This window comes from Aspergillus luchuensis, chromosome 5, assembly GCF_016861625.1.
Source record: "Aspergillus luchuensis IFO 4308 DNA, chromosome 5, nearly complete sequence".
Lineage (NCBI taxonomy): Eukaryota > Fungi > Ascomycota > Eurotiomycetes > Eurotiales > Aspergillaceae > Aspergillus > Aspergillus luchuensis.
Window position 1 is genome coordinate 2471957 of NC_054853.1, and position 17363 is coordinate 2489319.

General features: G+C 51.0%; 5 protein-coding genes across 5 annotated transcripts; 2 read left to right on the forward strand and 3 right to left on the reverse strand.

Annotated features, from left to right (window-relative positions):
* Window positions 1-256: 256 nt before the first annotated feature.
* AKAW2_50798A (ERF4 family protein) lies at window positions 257-2439 on the reverse strand (the record flags this gene model as incomplete). The annotated part of the gene is made up of 2 exons (XM_041690655.1): window positions 257-1327; window positions 2434-2439. 2 exons carry the CDS (start codon window positions 2437-2439, stop codon window positions 257-259), a joined length of 1077 nt encoding a protein of 358 aa, XP_041544219.1.
* Window positions 2440-3021: 582 nt separating this feature from the next.
* On the forward strand, window positions 3022-4312 carry NTA1 (putative protein N-terminal asparagine amidohydrolase; the record flags this gene model as incomplete). The annotated part of the gene is made up of 2 exons (XM_041690658.1): window positions 3022-3193; window positions 3369-4312. 2 exons carry the CDS (start codon window positions 3022-3024, stop codon window positions 4310-4312), a joined length of 1116 nt encoding a protein of 371 aa, XP_041544220.1.
* A 3116-nt stretch (window positions 4313-7428) lies between these two features.
* Window positions 7429-8680, forward strand: CBF1 (putative HLH DNA binding protein (Penr2); the record flags this gene model as incomplete). The annotated part of the gene is made up of 4 exons (XM_041690659.1): window positions 7429-7508; window positions 7554-7642; window positions 7712-8269; window positions 8328-8680. The coding sequence occupies 4 exons, from the start codon at window positions 7429-7431 to the stop codon at window positions 8678-8680; spliced, it is 1080 nt and encodes a 359-aa protein (XP_041544221.1).
* Window positions 8681-10413: 1733 nt separating this feature from the next.
* AKAW2_50801A (putative extracellular cellulase CelA/allergen Asp F7-like) lies at window positions 10414-12042 on the reverse strand (the record flags this gene model as incomplete). Its single annotated transcript, XM_041690660.1, has 2 exons — window positions 10414-10827; window positions 10894-12042. 2 exons carry the CDS (start codon window positions 12040-12042, stop codon window positions 10414-10416), a joined length of 1563 nt encoding a protein of 520 aa, XP_041544222.1.
* Window positions 12043-13148: 1106 nt separating this feature from the next.
* On the reverse strand, window positions 13149-17147 carry AKAW2_50802A (exocyst subunit SEC8; the record flags this gene model as incomplete). Its single annotated transcript, XM_041690661.1, has 9 exons — window positions 13149-14132; window positions 14192-14299; window positions 14387-14532; window positions 14588-14723; window positions 14777-15217; window positions 15267-15383; window positions 15445-16430; window positions 16481-16654; window positions 16745-17147. The coding sequence occupies 9 exons, from the start codon at window positions 17145-17147 to the stop codon at window positions 13149-13151; spliced, it is 3495 nt and encodes a 1164-aa protein (XP_041544223.1).
* Between the last annotated feature and the right edge of the window lie 216 nt (window positions 17148-17363).

Here is a 17363-nt window from a genome sequence, read left to right on the forward strand (position 1 = left end):
ATAACATGGACTGACGCCCACATGGCGGGTATCAAGGTTAGGGCATGGATATCATGACGGCGAGTCCAGTATCAAAAGAAATCACAAGAAAAAAAAGAGAGAGAATAAAATCTCGGAGATCGGAGTTCGAACGCAATCCCCCCTTCCCAACGAGACATATTAAAAAGGCGTAGATGATTAAAGGAAGTCGTAGAGAATGTAAAATGGGACTCAAGACCGCAGATGGCGATCTGACAGAAATCGTGCGGGAATTCCATCAAACGCCGCTGCTCGGCCGGGTCCCTGGAAGCGACGGAACTCCCTCACTGCGGATGATGCCAACCTTAGGATCCGGAATCTGGATGTCCAGCGACATGTACGCCGTCCTGCGGAGACTCCAGATATGTACTCCGTCCTTGGCCCCGACCTCTCTGTTCCACCTCTCCAGCCACGCTTCCACCCGTTTGAGATGGCTCTTGATTCCTGGCGCGCCTATGTCTTCCCAAATCCATCCCGTCAGAAGGCTCAGCGCACTATCGATGAAGTTGCGAAGGCTGAACGGATCGAACGCCTTAACGAGCTCATCATTCACTGTGGCGATCACCTTTCGAAACTCTTGTTCGGGTAATAGCGGGTCCAGAATTTCGGGGTACAGGTTGGAGAATGTGGGAGCTAGGTCTCCCTTGATCATCCAATCACGCCGGATTCGTATGATGCGGGTGGTCATGTACTCGTCAGACCCAATCGGAACATGTGGGTTGATGTGAGGATAACACGGATGCGCAGGGCCCCAGGCCAACTCCTCCGCCACATCAGCCTCGCCGCCATTCTGAGCGCCGGTAATGGATGGTACAGATGCAATGTGTGACTGTGATCGAAGCGAGGATTGCGACTGGATGTGGCGGGGCCGGTCGTCGTGAAGCGGCCCAGGCCCGTCTACCGCGAGATCGAGGCCTAGATGCGCCCGTTCCGGAGCGCGAGGGTTCTTTACCTCCGGGGCACCATTTGATACTCCCGACTCGGACATTTCTCGTAACACCAGCTGGTCGTCAAATGCGCCACTGCGCCTCTGGCCACGAGGCACTGCGATGCTGGAGCGTCCACTCTCCGTTTCTCCTTGGCTGCGCTCCACCACCAGACTGTTCGGGGATGGGATCGGTCGACTGCGACGCCGTTCGGGGATAGTCAGCAAAGGGTAGGCGTCTCGGTGTGCGTCGAGTGGGAGGTTCTCGTCGGAGAGCTGCGACAGATGGGGTACCGTGACCGGAGTGTTGCGGGGAACGTAATTGACAGGATTTGCAAGTCGCACTGACGGCGGGCGCAAGATCGTGGGAGGTATCCAGGAACTCTTTCGTCGATATGAGAATCGTGCTTGGGAGGAGCTCGCTGCGGTGAACTGATCGGAGGATGTGGGGGGATGTGCCTCGAAGGAATGGCACCGAACGCGGAGGCCTCGCGGGGGATAAGGGGATGCTTTTTTAACCGGGGGCGATGATGTTGAAGGGTCCGTTTGTGAGGCGAGAGGGGACGTTTTCGATGAGGAAAACGACCGAGGGGGCCGCGAGGCGCGCTTAGATGGCGGAGAGGCCGTGGTGGACGAGGAGAGGAGAGACGTTGTGGTGGGAGGATTAGGAAATGATGTCGATGGCCCAAGGATAAGAATCGATCGCAGCGGGCGGCTTTGATTGGCGGGTGAGGATCGAAAAGGGGCGCGGCAAGGGACAGAAGATGATCTGAGCACGACATTCAACGATGGAAGATGGAAACGATGCTGGTCAAGACGAAGTTAAGTTAAAAGGGAAAAGGACCTCGAATGGCCCTCTCCGACTGTCTGGTGGAAGCAAGAGGAGGTGTATTGAATGAATGGGAATGGAGTAAAGGAAAGTACCCAGTCAGTAAATAGTCGGTAGTTAGTATCTACTCCCTATATACACAACTTGCTCTCACTACTAGGGAGGATGATGATCTCGATGATGAGGTGACTCCACCCACAAAAGAATGAATGCAGTGGGATTGAAACGAGTGAGTAGTATAGTTGACGGTTTCAAAGATTGTCTCAACTGCTAGGCCGAGAAAAGAGGATGGCCATGGCTCTTATTATTGTAGCGGAATGAGTTCGCCCAGAGGCCCATCCTTTATCCACCGGATCCCGACTCGAAACAATAAACGAGTCAATAGCCCAAGTAAGGCTCCAACCCAACGCGGGAACCGGACCAGAACTACCTCGATTTTCCAAAGTTAAAAATATATCCCTAGTACGGAGTACTACCGAGTAGTAATGCATCCATCCATACTACTATTCATTCATCCGTCCACCCAAAAAATGGTTGTGCAGCAAATCAGGTACCGCCGACCCTTGGATCAGATGGATTGATTGGCAGGTCCCCTCACAGCACGGTCCAATGTTATTTTTTCTCTTAGACGGCCAAGGACAGGGCGAGCGATGAATGGCACCCTCATGGCCAAGGACAAAGGCAGTCCGAGTCTGAATTAGATTAAATATTGGCCTGGGATGGAATTAAAATGAAGCTTGATCGCCTTCCTTCCCCCGTGCCATGACGTCGCCCGGCAGTCTTTTTGGGGTTCTGGCCACGGGACTATCACGTGAACCCATTGCTTCTCTACCAATCAGAACCTGGAAACATCTTCACTGCCGGAGCTCCCCTCTCCAATCCAGTCAAGTCTCTCGCTTCACTCACTCCATCAAGAACTTTCAATCAATTGTCTATACTTCGCTACTGCAGGCTCCCTTCGGCCACAGCAAGGGGACCAAGTAGAAGCATTTATCTCTAACCACTCTGTTTCATTCCAAGCCAAGACGGGTGGGACGTTCTGTGCATCCTTCGTTTGTACCTCCCAGTCAAAGTGTTCGCACCCATCCATGTCGGACCCTTCCAACGCAGCTTCCGTCTCCTGCATTTGACGCGGTCTCCGCTCGCCATCTGCAATACCAGTATTACTTTGCGCGTTACAAGCAGCTGTGGCCCAGCCCAAATCTATCGTCCTTCATTTCTGCGTTTGTACCATCAACGGTGTCAAGGAATGAAAGTAGCAACGCTGCAGTTTGCCCCTCGTTTGGGCGATGTCGATGGCAACATCAAGAGAGCCAATGAGCTGCTCAAAGACGGGAAGGTAGTGCGGGGCGTTGGAATTGGGGTTGGACTTGATCTCCTGAAGCCGGATGTTTTGATTTTGCCCGAGTTGGCCTTGACGGGTAAGTGTTACTCTGTCCTCCCCACGAACGTCACACGACGCATGAGCTTCGGGATGTTTGTGCTCGGTGGCTTGTTCAGTGCGTCTTAGCCTGGAGCTCTTACCACTACCGACATCCATTGAGATTTCCTTCTCCCCCGGAATTTTCTGCGCAGCACGGTCATTAATACGGCCAGGATACAACTTCCCCTCGTTGGAGGCTATAAGACCCTTCCTTGAGCCCGTTGGACAAGGTCCTTCAGCGCAGTGGGCTCGAGAAACGGCCAAACGCTTACAATGCAAAGTCTGTGTGGGCTATCCGGAGATTTACACCGAAAATGGTGCCCAACAGGCTTCAACTAACTCCACGGAGACTTGCTACAACTCCCTGCTGGTGGTGGACGAAAGTGGTGACATCGTCCTAAACTACCGTAAATCGTTTCTATACTACACGGATGAGACGTGGGCGGCAGAGGGCAACCCGCAGCAAGGCTTCCACCAGCTCTCCTTCCGAAACTCAAATCAAAGCTCGGTGGAGTCCCAGATAGCTACCTCTTTCGGCATCTGTATGGACATTAACCCATATCGATTCGAGGCTCCCTTTACTGCCTGGGAGTTTGCCAATCGGGTCCTGGATACGAAGTCTGAGCTGGTCATACTCTCTATGGCTTGGTTGACCTTGTTGGAGCGGGACGAGCTCGACTCGCTTGCTGATGAGCCGGACTTGGACACGTTCAACTACTGGATCCAGCGATTTATGCCGCTTATCAGGAAGAAGATGGGCCATGAAACCAACTTTGATGGCGATGATGCTGATCGCGGAAAGAAGATCATCATTGTGTTTGCAAATAGAGCCGGAGAAGAACCGGGTGCCGAAGGGACGAACCCAGCTCGGTATGCGGGCACGAGTGCTATCGTAGCAATCACACAGAAACCACCATCCCGTACATCAGGCAAGGAATCTTCTTCTAAAGAAGGAGACCCTGGTGACGATACGGATGCCGCTGAAACAGATGCACCGTCATTTGATACGAAAATCCTGTGTTGGGATATGATGGGTGCGACGACGGAAGGTATTTGTTTTGCCGACACTACGGCAGACCCCAGTATGGTGTTTGGATTGGTCAAAGCTTCAAAATGACATTCCAACTGCACATGAGGCTAAAGCCACCTCAGAATCGGTGGGTTGCAGCCTGGAGTGGTGCCCTTCCTATGAATTCTATTTCAAATGGCGTCACTTGAGTCGGCGTTCGTAATTCACATAGATCGTATACTGGGGTTGCCTTGGACGTGGTCAAAAACCGAATAAGAGTCGCAATGCATGTCCAAGGATCTATTGTCTGGCACGATAGGAAGTCGTGTATTCGACCTTTCCCCTGCTGTGTAGGAAGCTTATCAGGGCACCAGTCTCTCGCTCACTTGTTCTGTTCCATGCGCTTTGGGCTCCCCACCCTGTCCTTTGACCTAGTGGGCTTCTTATCGGAGAGCGAAGTGCATATCGTCAACCGACCGACCGACAGACGGGCAGGTTCCAAAGTCCCGAGTTGCCACAGTGAGCCATGATCTATCATGTGAGGCACTTTCTGGCCCCAGTCAGACTCGACCATCATTCATGTGACAGGAGATGGCAACTCGTCATTGTCACTTGGCTGTTTATTCGCATTGGAGCGACCAAGGCGAATCTAGACTCATTTCTGCTCTCCAAAGAATACCCGCCGACTACACAGTAAATGTATACTATCCTCCAAGGTCGATTGCGGCAAGACCCCCGGATGATCAGAGGGCTCCGGACAATGATCGCTACAGCAAGCTAAAGTACCTAATGGTAGAGTATCCACTCCAGCATCTTATCTCATGACCAACTGATCAGCGACGTCGCCCGTCAGATGGACTCCTAGTTCCTCAGAGTCAACTGCTGAACCTTGGAAGGAGGCTTTTTTTTCTCTTCCTGTCGGGTACCCCCCCGTTTCTGCATGCAACCCTTGACGCGCATCCCTAGGCAAGGAAAGGTAGCATATTTCGGAGGATGCGCGGCCATCTTAGTGAGGAGAAGGCTAGTAGAGATCGCGACGAGGGTTCTGATAGGTTGCATTGCGCACACATGTGACGGTTGGAGTTAGCGGACAGCCTTGGAAAGATTGAGAATTGACCCGGGTTGGTTCGAAAGAAAACAGAGTTGCTGCGCAATGGGGCAGAGCATGGAGGCCCATCGTGGCTTGATCGTGCCAAATGGAGGGTGGATTGCGGCCCTCCCTGCCACCAGTACTTTGTAGACTGACGATTGGAAGTCACTGATAGTATCTATGACCCGTTCGCAGAAAACAGGGGGCACAACGGCAGGTGGACGACTGGACAGTCAGATCATGACGACATACATAGAAAGTTCAGACTGCAAAAGAGATCGGCGGCTAAGGGGAGGGGGGGATCAGAGACAAGCCACCACAGTAGTGACGCTTTTGAGACTTTGGTGCTGACTCGACTTGAAATAACTCATTAGTACTCCATAGATAGTCACTAGTTGTAACTACTGTCCAGTAACTGGTTGCTACTTGGAAGGGACGGGCCGACCGGGATGAGCAGGCACCCTCCACGGCGCAGCGACGTTTCCACTCCAATAAATGGACTTCTGCAGGAATTAACAGGACATTCCCCCATTCGATCAGTGCTACTGTATGTTCTTGAATAGACCGATCGCAGGACACTAGAGAAGTCAGAAAGGACACCAATCAGTCCCCTTTTCCCCTTTCGAGCCAAGAGGGCTGCCGGGTTCCACGTGATTCCGGGTGAACCCCTCCTCCGACCACCGGGACAGAGGAGGCCTGCCGACCAATCAGAATTGGTGATCGAGGAGTTGGGTGAGGAGGGGGCACGGGATGGCAGCACCTGACAATTTTTGTGATGGAGAAGGAGGGAATGGGAAGAGGAAAACCGGTTGGAGCAGAGGTGAAGGGGTGGGGGTGGTGAGGGAAGGGAAAATAGGAAGATGATATTGTGCCAGGATAAAAAAAACTCAATGAGCATGATGTTTACAGAAAATGGTTGGTATTGGTGGTGGTATGATTCCGGGCTGGCCTCACTTGAACAAGAGAGACTGCTTACTTACTACTAGTAAGTTTATTAGGTTTCTACTTTACTGTAAGTGATCAGAATAACCCTCCTCCCCCTTCTCTTTTATTGTCTGTTTTGGATAAGGTACTACAGTAGCCCTGTTTTTGGAGGTAGAGAAGTTGAGTTACATACTATTTACATTGCAGCAAGTACCACGGAAGTATAACATTAATAACCAACTGGTTAGTTAGTTAGTTACTATCAATACTCCGTGACTTTTGACTTTTGGGAAGGGTGGGGTCAGGTGATCGGCCTGGCGTTACATAACTACTCACATTATCCTTTACTTTTACACCTCGGGTCCATTTGGGTCACCGTAGCGGGCGGTTCTCCTCTCTTTGATTCTCGTCCTTCGTCCCTCGCCACGTGAGCAGTCCCTCTCTACTCGACTCTCTCTCTACTCCTCCATGTATCCCTTTTTTCCATTGTAAAATCCGCCACAACTTTTTGCTTGTTTTCAAAGCCGATCCGTCCGCTGTCTTTGATGTGGATGCTTCGATCCCGACCATTTCTTTCGTGAACAAATTTCGTTCTCCAGCTTCTGCGATCGAACCGGTGTCTTCCCTCTTGTTGTTGCCCGTGGCAGGTGACTTGCTGTCAGGTGATAGATAGACCATCCCAAGGTAATCAATCCAGCTCTCCCTCTCCTCCCCTTCGCTCGCGCTGTGCCCTCTACTCTCTTTCGCCTCTTGTCTGCTCCGCGGTTCTTCCACGGCCATCAGCATCGCCATAGCATTATGGCTTCTGCTTTGGCATGCCCCCTTGTCCTCTCCTTCTCCGACATGGCCCGGTCGGGCGATGGCCGAGGATGATGATGCTGTTTTTTCCCGCTTCCATCGGTCGCAAAGACGTCTTCGCGACGCGTCGCCGATCTCGCTCCCATCTCAGGGACTTGCTCTTCATCTCCTCATGTGCCCGTGCTACTGCTTTCACTTCAGTGTCATCTCTCGTTTGTAGTTGTATCTCTGCTGGTGGTCGCGCCGGTCGTGCCGTTCATCTTGTGTTCGGTGCTTGTTGGTGCTTGGATGCGGAGGTGGGCGCGTCAGCGAACGCGTTACTAGCTCACAACCCGTTCAGATCTGGCTCACCTGTGCACCCCAGCAACTGTAGCCCTTCACTGGGACTATCCAATGGCTCCACCGCAATTCAATGAATGCTACCATTTTTCCCCCTTGCAATAGTGTTGCTTTGTTCATCCGCCGGATCATTTTCCTACACCATCTTGAACCGTACTGATCGTGCAAAAGCAACTTGGTTACTAACAGAACTTCTAGAGTTAACGGGAATTGCCTAATCTCTCCGATTAGGCCCCTAGAGCTGGAGCGAAACTCCGGTAACTTCACTGAATCCCTATCGTTAGCAGGTAAGTGCGCTTCGAAGGTGGTGGCTGGCTCCCTATATGACGCGCCCTGATACTAACCGCTACGCACAGGGCAGTCATATCATACATACCTAACGATGTCTGATCCGTCGTTGGGTGCTACCGATGGTAGTGTTACGGCCAAGCGAAAGCGCGATAGTACCGATAGCACCGGTCCAGATGCCCAGCGTCTGAATCGATCTTCCAATGGGAGCAACGGCAGCATTCCCGCCCCCGACACTCAGCCGAACTTCGCCCATAGCTCTCTTGGATCTTATGACACGCATCTTCCAAGTGCTACGACAGAACTCAACATCGACCAGCAAATCCTGCAGCATGTTGGTCCTCAAAACGGTATCTCAGATGATAACGCCCTCACTGCTAAGGCGGCACTCGCCGCCCACACCCCTCAGAACAAATACCCGCCTCCCCCTGATGCGACCTTTGACAACAATCTCGCCCATGGCTTGACGTTTGGAGACGATATGGGCCAGGCTATCGGCTCCGCACATGGTCACAATTCTACTGCTGCCGCTGTCTACGCTGCTCGCGAAGCGCAGAGCATGAACCAGAAGCCTTCTGTAGGTTCTCCCGAATGGCATCAGATTCGGAAAAACAATCACAAAGAAGGTACAGCAATCTTTCCCCCTCTCCACATTTCATAGTGCATCCATTGATAAAGTCTTAGTGGAGCGGCGGCGCCGTGAGGCGATCAATGAGGGCATCAATCAGATCGCTCGCCTTGTCCCCAACTGTGACAAGAACAAGGGTGCCATTCTGCAACGCGCAATCGAATATATATGCCAACTACACGAAGAAAAGAAAGCCATGAGTGAACGCTGGGATCAGAACAATATGACCACGAGCCATGCAATCAACGAAATCAGCTCGCAGAACTCCAAACTGAAGATCGAAGTCAACCGTCGCGGTGACATTGCGCTGAAGTGGTTGCAGCGCTGCCGCGACGCAGGTCTTGATTTCGAAGACTACGAAGACTCGAAGGAGCTGGAGCCCCTTGACATTGACCAAGGCCAGGTTTAATCTAGACTAACGTGCATTACCGCGCGTGCAGAGAATGTAGTGTGAGGATCACTGCATTATCTCGTTCCTTTATATTCACATGTGCTACGACTTGTTTACCTTGGGAGGCATGAGACAGCATCGATCTTGTCGCTTGCTTTCCTCTTCCTTTTTCCCCCTTTTAACACTTTATCCTAACAGCTTCTCCTCTTTCATTGAACAGACCTTGCCTGATCTCTCACTGTTTCCACTTTTATTTTCCATGTCAGTTATTTGCAAGGTACAGTCTTACGATGTCCGGTTTTTGTTGTGAGGGAGAACGATGTGGTTCTCCAATCTTTATTTTAATTGCCTAGCCTGGGGTGGGTATCCTGTTTCTATTTCCCCCGTATCTGCTTTTACCCCTGCTGTGATTCTTTCTGTATGCTATTCTTAAGGATGGGACGGCGAAACTATGGCTGGGAGTGGATGATCCGATGGCCATGTAGCCTAGGACACCACGGCGTGTTATCGGAATGCAAGCTCATTTCAAGTCTGATCTCGGTATGATTCTAGTAATGATTTTGCAAACAGAGCATATATCGGACGAGTAATTCAACATAAGAGTGATTTGTCCAGCTGATCTTAGGTCCTGTCTGCAATGGAACCAAGAGAGTACGTAGTAGATTACATGCAGCAACATACATAACCGATCAATCACTCTAGGATTCCCCAGTACCGGTGTCTCTTTTCCCCTTGTTCCATTACTCATAGAGACTTCCCCCCACCCATTCACACACTCCATTTCTTTTCCTTTCTCTCTTCTAATTTCATCCCCTGCCCCATAGCATTACCATCAACCGCATAAGCAGTAATTACAATTGTCCAACACTTCGATCTACCTGGTAATTCATAGATGATACCACCACCACCATTACGTACTAATAAGTAGCCACCGTACCATATCCAAGCCTCCTTTCTCATAATTACATACATTAGATAATAAGAAACATAGCCCCTGGCAGTCTATATCCGACCATACAACATCTGAGTAGTAAATGTCACATTTATCCATCCAAATCGCATCGCTTAAGTTACTAGCCGCACGTCCCATCCGGGTCTCTTGTAATTTGCGCTGTTGAATCAATTAATCATTCAATCCATCACGTGAATTACATACATACATACATACATCCTCATGCGAAACGAAGTGTGTGTGCGTGTGTGTGTTGATTCCAAATTTGGCCGAGATCTGAGATCAAGAAGGACAATTGTCCGATTTCTTCTTCTTCTATCTTTATTCTTTTTGATTAGTGAGTTGTTTTGCTTAGCTAGCTAGGTAGTAGTAGTAGTGTTGGATTGAATTGAAAGAGTGGGTTTGTAGCATGATAGGCTGAGAATGCAGTGAGTTGAATTGAGTAGGGTAGTAGATGATAGTGATGACTATTTTATTATAGTGTAGTATGATAGTCAAACAGTCGTGGCTAGAGAAGGAGACCTTGATGGATGTGGGGCGATATATGACATGAATGGTGTCATCCTTGGACATAAGTAGTAATAGTGGTAGCCTAAGAGGTTTTCGAAAAGAAAAAGTATATACAGGAAGTTTATAAGATTTGTCAGAAGAAGCCCCCAAACAAAGCGCTAATACACCAAAGAAGCAGAAGCATGACCAAACCCGGCACACACACTTCTAGAGAATTAAAATTTTAAGAAGAGTACAACATCATATCCCGTCATCGCAAACACCCAGTCAGTCAAGTCAGATCACCAATTTACTCAAAGTTGGAGGAAGCAGTGACAGACGAGCCAGACGAGACGCTGACGTTCTTGACGGTGATCTGAGAACCACCCTCGGCAGTGACACGGACATCGACGGTGTCGGTACCGAAACCGCTCTGGTTCTCGAAGTAGTTGTAGGAGGAACGGGTGGTGGATTGCCAGGTGCTACCGCTGTCGGTGCTGACCTCGAGCTTGGTAACGGGGAGGTTGGAGTTGACGACCTGCATGGCGAACCAGTAGGCGGAGGTACCGCTCTTGTTGACCAGTTCGATCGGGGAGGTGATACCACAAGCAACGTATTCCCAGTCGATGCTGATAACGCCCTTGGAGATGTCGGCCAGCTCGGAGAAGGCGCTCTCGAAGAGATCGAGGTGGTTGGAGTCGCATTCGGGACATTCATCGACAACCTTGAAGTTTGTTAGAGACAGGAACGAAAGGACGTAGGGAAGCAGTGCCTAGGAGGTAAGACTTACCATGGCCTTAATCTTGGTACCGCTAGGGCCAGTGACCTCGACACAAGCACCGCATTCCGCTGCGTTGTCCCAGCGTTGGGAGGAGAGTGCTGTGCCGAAGAGGCCAGAGGGGATAGTGTAGTCGGTGAACGAGCAGGTTCCACCCGAGACGTTACCGCCGTAGAAAGTTGCCTCACCCGAGTACTCGGAGCTCAGGGCACTGCTAGAGGTGGAAGAGCTAGAGCTGGAGGCAGACGATGTCGCGGCGCTAGCAGCGGTTGAGCTAGAAGAAGTAGTCTTGGACTCGACGGTAGTGGCTGCGGCCTGGGTAGCAGCAGCTTCGGTAGTGGCAGCCTCAGTGGTAGCGGCCTCAGGGGTAGACTGAACAACGGCTTCGGTGGTAGCAGCAGCCTGAGTAGTAGCAGCTTCGGTGGTAGCGGCAGCAGCAGCCTGGCTAGTGACGGCCTCGGTGGTAGCGGCTTCAGGGGTAGGCTGGGCAGCAGCTTCAGTGGTCGCGACAGCTTCAGTAGTTGCAACCTCAGTGGTGACAGCCTCAGAGGTAGGCTCAGCGGCAGCAGTAGTTGCGGCAGCATTAACAGCAGCATTGGTCGTCACCTCAACGACCGAGGAAGAGGAAGAGGAGGTAGCCTCCACAGCAGCGCTAGTCTCAGCAGCAGGGGAAGCTTCGGCAACGGATGAGGTGGTGGCAACTGGTGCAGCGCTCTCGACCGCGGAGCTCGTGGTGGCGACCGCAGGGGTTGCAGTCACGACCTCAGTCACGATGACGGTTGAAGACGAGTGCAAAGTAGTAACCTGATCAACCGAGGTAGAGCTTGACTCGACAGCAGGGGTCGAGGTTGACTGAACAGCGGGAGCGGAGGTTGGCTCAACGGATGCAGTTGAAGTGGGCTGGAGCGTAATCGTCTTGTAGTAGACGCTCTGAGTGTAGCCAACGGGACATTGACCTTCACCTACACTGGCGAGCGTAGAGGTTGGCGCGGTTGGCGCAGTAGAGGAGGGCTGGAGAGTGATAGTCTTGTAGTAGACGCTCTGGGTGTAGCCTTGGGGGCATTGACCCTCAGCTTCACGGTTCAGCAGTGGGTTGGCAGAGACCGTCGCAGCGGCACTCAGGGCAGTAAAGCCCAAAGAGGCGAGGCGTTGATACTTCATGTTTGGAAGATGGAGAAAAGTGTCTCAGACAAGGTGCCAAGAAATGAAATAAAGAATGGATGTCTTTCTCGCTTTGCCGGCCAAGAGATGGCGTGGAATCACAGTAAAGACAGGACGTGTAGTCAACACAATAATGGTCAGTAAGAATGAATGGACGGGATTTCAAATCCCAGGGTGTAGAATCTGCTGTTCCAGACAGAATGGCAAAGGAGCGACAAAGAGAGAGGAAGCTGAGAAAAGAAGGAACTTCGCAGAATAATAAGAGGCGAGGGAAGGAGAACGAGCGTTCGGGGGTGTCTGGCCCCAGAGCCAGGATAGTGTGATCCATCAGCAACCATCATCTAAGGAAATGAACAGTCGTAAAGATTTTCCCTGGTTAGCGCCTCAACTTTAATGACACATAAGCCCGAGGGAAGGCAGCAGCGATTTCGTTCGCGCACCGCGAAATGAGATCGCAATGTGAAACACCGGGCGTGGATCACCACATTGAAAGACCAGGGAATTGGAGCAGAACTGATGGAGAAGCGCCGCCGCTGGGTCTTCCCTTTGCTCCGCACGTCTTAGATGTTGGCCAACATCAATGGCTTCTGATATTGAGTAATTAAACTACACGGGCCCGACCCACTGCTCGGAAATCACCTAACGGCCAGAGAAAATTGCCCGGCTAGTAAGCAGTCGGGGGCGATGTCTCCCCTGCACCAAGCCGCCAATAGCCTGACCGAGAGCTCCAGGGGTGTTCAAGCCGGGCTCACCTTTGGCTAGCCAGCTTTAGTCCAGGGTAAACAAAGGGAGTGGAAAATATGGGCTGATGGCGGCAAAAAGAACCATCAACCAACGGAGGGCTAGCAATGAACGGGGGATCCATCCGCTCCGCGGCATCCCGCAGTGGGTCGGGTCTCTGGAGTCGGGAGTTCGTTCACCAAAAAATCTCAATAACAATCTTTATCAAAAATATCTTAATCTCCGTTGGTACTGTTGAGAGTGTTGTCTAGCTTTCTAATCAGGTAGGGTCTTCAATCGGATAACCATAAGCGTCCAGGCATGGCCTCCATTGCGGGCTGTGTCCCCAGCACAGTCCTGGTTTGAAGCCGCATATAATCTCTCCGTCACTTGGAATCCCACATTACCTCGTTTAACCTCAAGAGCGCATCGGCGCTGGCTTTCTTTGCTGCCATGAACTCTTCCCGATTCTCTGCACCTCGGGGGCCTAGTAGAATGTCTGAGAAGCAAAGGTCAATGAGGACCTTGAGTTCGTCGTACGTGAACGGTTCGCCATTACCAGCGGCCAGCGCTTGGTCTCCGTGGGTTGCGAACGATTCCTTCTCATCCTTTGCGTAGTCTAAGGCTTTTTCCGCACCTTCCAGGAACCAATCGAGGAATTTAGCGCTACGAGGCAAAGCAACCACCTCGGTGTGCTCACTATTCTGCTGTGAGTTAGGAATGTCATCTTTCCGTCCATCATCTGTTGGGTCTATGATGATGTTCTTCAGATTCTGTTGCAGCACTAGCACGTCTAGCTGCAGTCGGAGTGCGCCATTTTCGTTCATAGCCCCAATATGGCAGGTGTTCGCGACGAAAGTACGGTCGATGAATCGAGCAAGCCCAGACGTGATGAACCATCGCTCAGGTGGTCCTAGGTAAGACGAGATGTTGGTGTCAAACGCGATCAAGTCATTGTTCAGCTCAAGCACTGTAGGAGACGCAGCAGTTGGTTGGTTTGAGAGAATGTGCCACCAATTGGCGAGCGAGCTTGGGGAAGGCGTAGCGGGTTCCGAGCTTCGTGTGTTCCGGGGCTTGGGGCCTTCCATTGTCCGCTTCAGCATATGGATGATGCCGCAACGGATGTCGACATGCAGGGCGAAGAGAGCAGTGCATGCAAGATCGCGGAGAGACTGAAGAGTAGTATCGAACACAGTCGCTGTCTCTTGGTTCAAAGGAAGATAAACTGGTTGATTGATGCCCTCGCACTTCGGTTTCATGGCTCCAATCAGAGTCCAGCGGCGATTGGCTGGTCGGGACTCAGTCTGTCGCGAGTCGGAGGCTGGTTGTGTGATTTGACGTAACTGAGCAAGATGGCTTGCGAACCATTGCTGTACTAATTAGCTTTTGTGATTGAAAAAAGTTGGACTTGGGGATTGTCTCAACTAACCATGCTGTTGAAAAGAAGCGACAAGGATACGACTGTCTTGGGGTCAGATATGATGTCGTATGGCTCCAATGGAACCTCATTCGTCGATTTGATAAGGATGTCGGTTTCCTGATAGTGTCAACTCGAGCTTTCCAAGAAAAAGGCGTACCATAGGCCTTCGATAGGATGGAATGGCACGGGGACTTTGTTAGCTACCTTGTCTACGAGCTCCCGCTTGTTCTCGGTCACTCCGTTCCATAATTCCGTGATAATGTCATGAACGTCGCCTGATTCCGCATGACGCGCGGCAGCCTTGAGTCGGACTTCTCCATTGTCTCGGGGAGATGTTTTGGTCACGATCGCTAAACGTTGCAAATTAGAAGAATGAAACAAGGATGCTGGCCACGGATGTCTCACCTTTGTACCATCCACAACATTTGTCGTAGTAAGTCACAATTTGCGAGAGGAGTAGCTGTGTGAAAGCTTGATCATGTGGGATGCTGGATAGCATTTTACTGAATTCTCGAATAATCGACATAAATTTGACCGTACCCTGCGCGACCAGCTGTTAGCAATATGGAAAGAGTTGCCTAGGATTTCAATTACCCTGAAAACCGGCCGGGGAGAGACCCCAGACCAGTGAGGGTCCTCTGTGAAAGCATCCGGCGAGATAAAGCTAAGAGTACAGAGGTCTGTCACGGTTTCATCTAGCTGAGGGAGGAACACGTTGACCAAGAAGTCATCTAGGAAAGAAGTCAATGTACTCATGGCAATATCGGAATCCACGGGTACTATCTCCTTCAGTCGCTGAATAAATGATAGCGAAGGAGGAAGAAGGAGGCTCATGTTGAAGACGCTTGGCTCTATGAGGATCTTATGCCCAGTTCCCGAGTTTCCTTGTCTGGAGTCGGATGCATCGATGACAGCGGCTTTCTGGCTTGATTTGGTGACCAAGCCAGGAACCGAAGACCTGAGAATCTCGTCCAACTCATTTTGCTCGGCTTGTATTTCGGTAGTATGGTCCGTTTCGGACAATTTGAACATTTTCTATGGCCAGTGAGCAAATAAATAAGCATGTCTTCGTCATAGCACGCACCTTGTTCTTATCTCTCTGCCCTGTATAAAGTTGTCGTTTCGCTTCAGCCTCTTCGTGCCGGGGCCGGAATGATGATTCTCCATCCGTTGCCAAGTAGTCATGCATGAGGGACCGGATCTTGATTGCTTAGAGTTAGAAAGACGGACGAAAAAGCCCACAGCAGAGTCCATTCACGCACCTCACTTTGATACAGCTTCCAGAGTTCCTTGAACCCACCCGCGAGCGCACTTCCCTTTGGTATACCCTCGCGTTCTACTATAGCCGCGATAACATCATGAACAACACGATGACCTTCAGCAATAGCCTCAAATTTGGCATACAAGGTCCAAAGAAACTCCGATAGCACGTGACCACGTTTTTCGATTATATCTGTCGGCAAACTTGACTTGCTGTCTTGTGAGGCAAAGCCGCGGGTATTGTTTGGATACCTTGCATCGATCTCGGCGTTGGTTTTATCAACAACGGCAAATAGTTCAACAGGCAGGCGTTGCTCTATCCTATCAACTGCGATGTCCAAATGACCCATCTTGTTCAGCGCTTCGATCAGCAATTGTATGTAGTAGAATGTATCGGCCTCCGGGTTTCGCGAAGCGTCTTCAACCATAGGCGTGGATGCGTCCAACTTCCCAAGGAATGCATAAACGGGTCTCTCCCATGAGCTTGTCCCGGTCCAGCTGGATGGATGGGCTCCATTTTCACCATCAGCAGCTGGTGGTTTCCAGCGGCCTGAACAGTAGGGAGATTTGAGGTAGAGGTGATCGTGTAGCTCCTCGATCAGAATGTCTGTAAGAGATGCTTCTTGGTTTCCAAAGTAGGCTCGAATATCTGCGAGAGCTCCAATATTTTCGAGTTCAGAGCGCCGCAACAGCCGCAAAGCGTTATGCAATACCTCCACAGCCGCAAGGAATCGTTTGTCCGATATTCGTGACTCTAGCCTTTCGGGCAGAGATTGAATCTCTTGTATCTGGCTGAATAATTGAATGATGTCGTCATATTTCTGTGACGACGTAGCTAATCCCTTTAATTCGGGTTTAGTCGACAACAATCCAGATTTTGCCTCTTCCAGCGAGATCTTCAATGTGCGGACTCGGCTTTGTGAGCTCTGTATGCTTGACTGGATCTTATGATAAGTGCCAATGGAGCTATTGAAGCCCTGGTGATGTTCTGGATACTTCAGCATCGTGTGAAGGCAGATGAATGGTTTGGCGGCTTACCATTGACAACGGACTTCAATGTCCTCTGGATTTTATCATTGATTCTTATAAAATCCGGCTCGCGATCGGCTTTTCCCAAGGTACTGGTATCCATCAGCTGCAAAGCGACTTGCACAGGCACACAATTTTCGGAGGCCACAAAGTCCCATTCTCGTTGAACCATTTGCAGTACGTCTGTGACAGGAGACAGTAGTGTTAGCATGCTTCTGCTCAATCAAACCTCCCCTGGCAAAAAGTAAGAGGAAGAAGAGGTACAATCCGAACCTTCGATGGCCTGGGGACCTGCCGCATGACCGGGAACATTCTCGCCGCTGCTATTATTTCCTAACCAGCTATTATCCCCGCGAGGGCGACCATCTCGAGAACCGAGTGCCCTCCTATCAGCCTCTCCGTCCCTTGTGCGCGATCGCGACGATGAGTGATCACCATCTCTTTCCCGTCTTTCCCGTCGTCGTTCGGGTGACTGCCCCGGTGACAAGGAAGATGATGAAGGCTCTGGATAGAAGCCACCGTATCCACCTGGGCGACGCTCTCTCTCCGCACTGCCTCCTCCGTAGCCGTTCATCCCAAGGCTGCTACTGCTTCCGCCGTATCCACCATCACCGCGGTCATAGCGGCTGGTATCGGAGTATCCGTATCCGTTTGCGTAAGGGTTACTGCCACTCATACCAGAGAATTGTCGTCGTCGGAGACTAATTCGTGGGGAAGCTGATAACTGGGAGTTGAGGCTTTGCTGGCGAAGCGAAGGGAACGGGCTGTTTCGAAACCCTAGGTGAAGTTATGATCATGTAATGTTGTTGTCGCAATGATTCAAGCTAGAAACTATACTAGCATGAGCCTGGGTTGAGTTCAAGGCTAGAGAGGAAACGACGCCAGTTCCAAC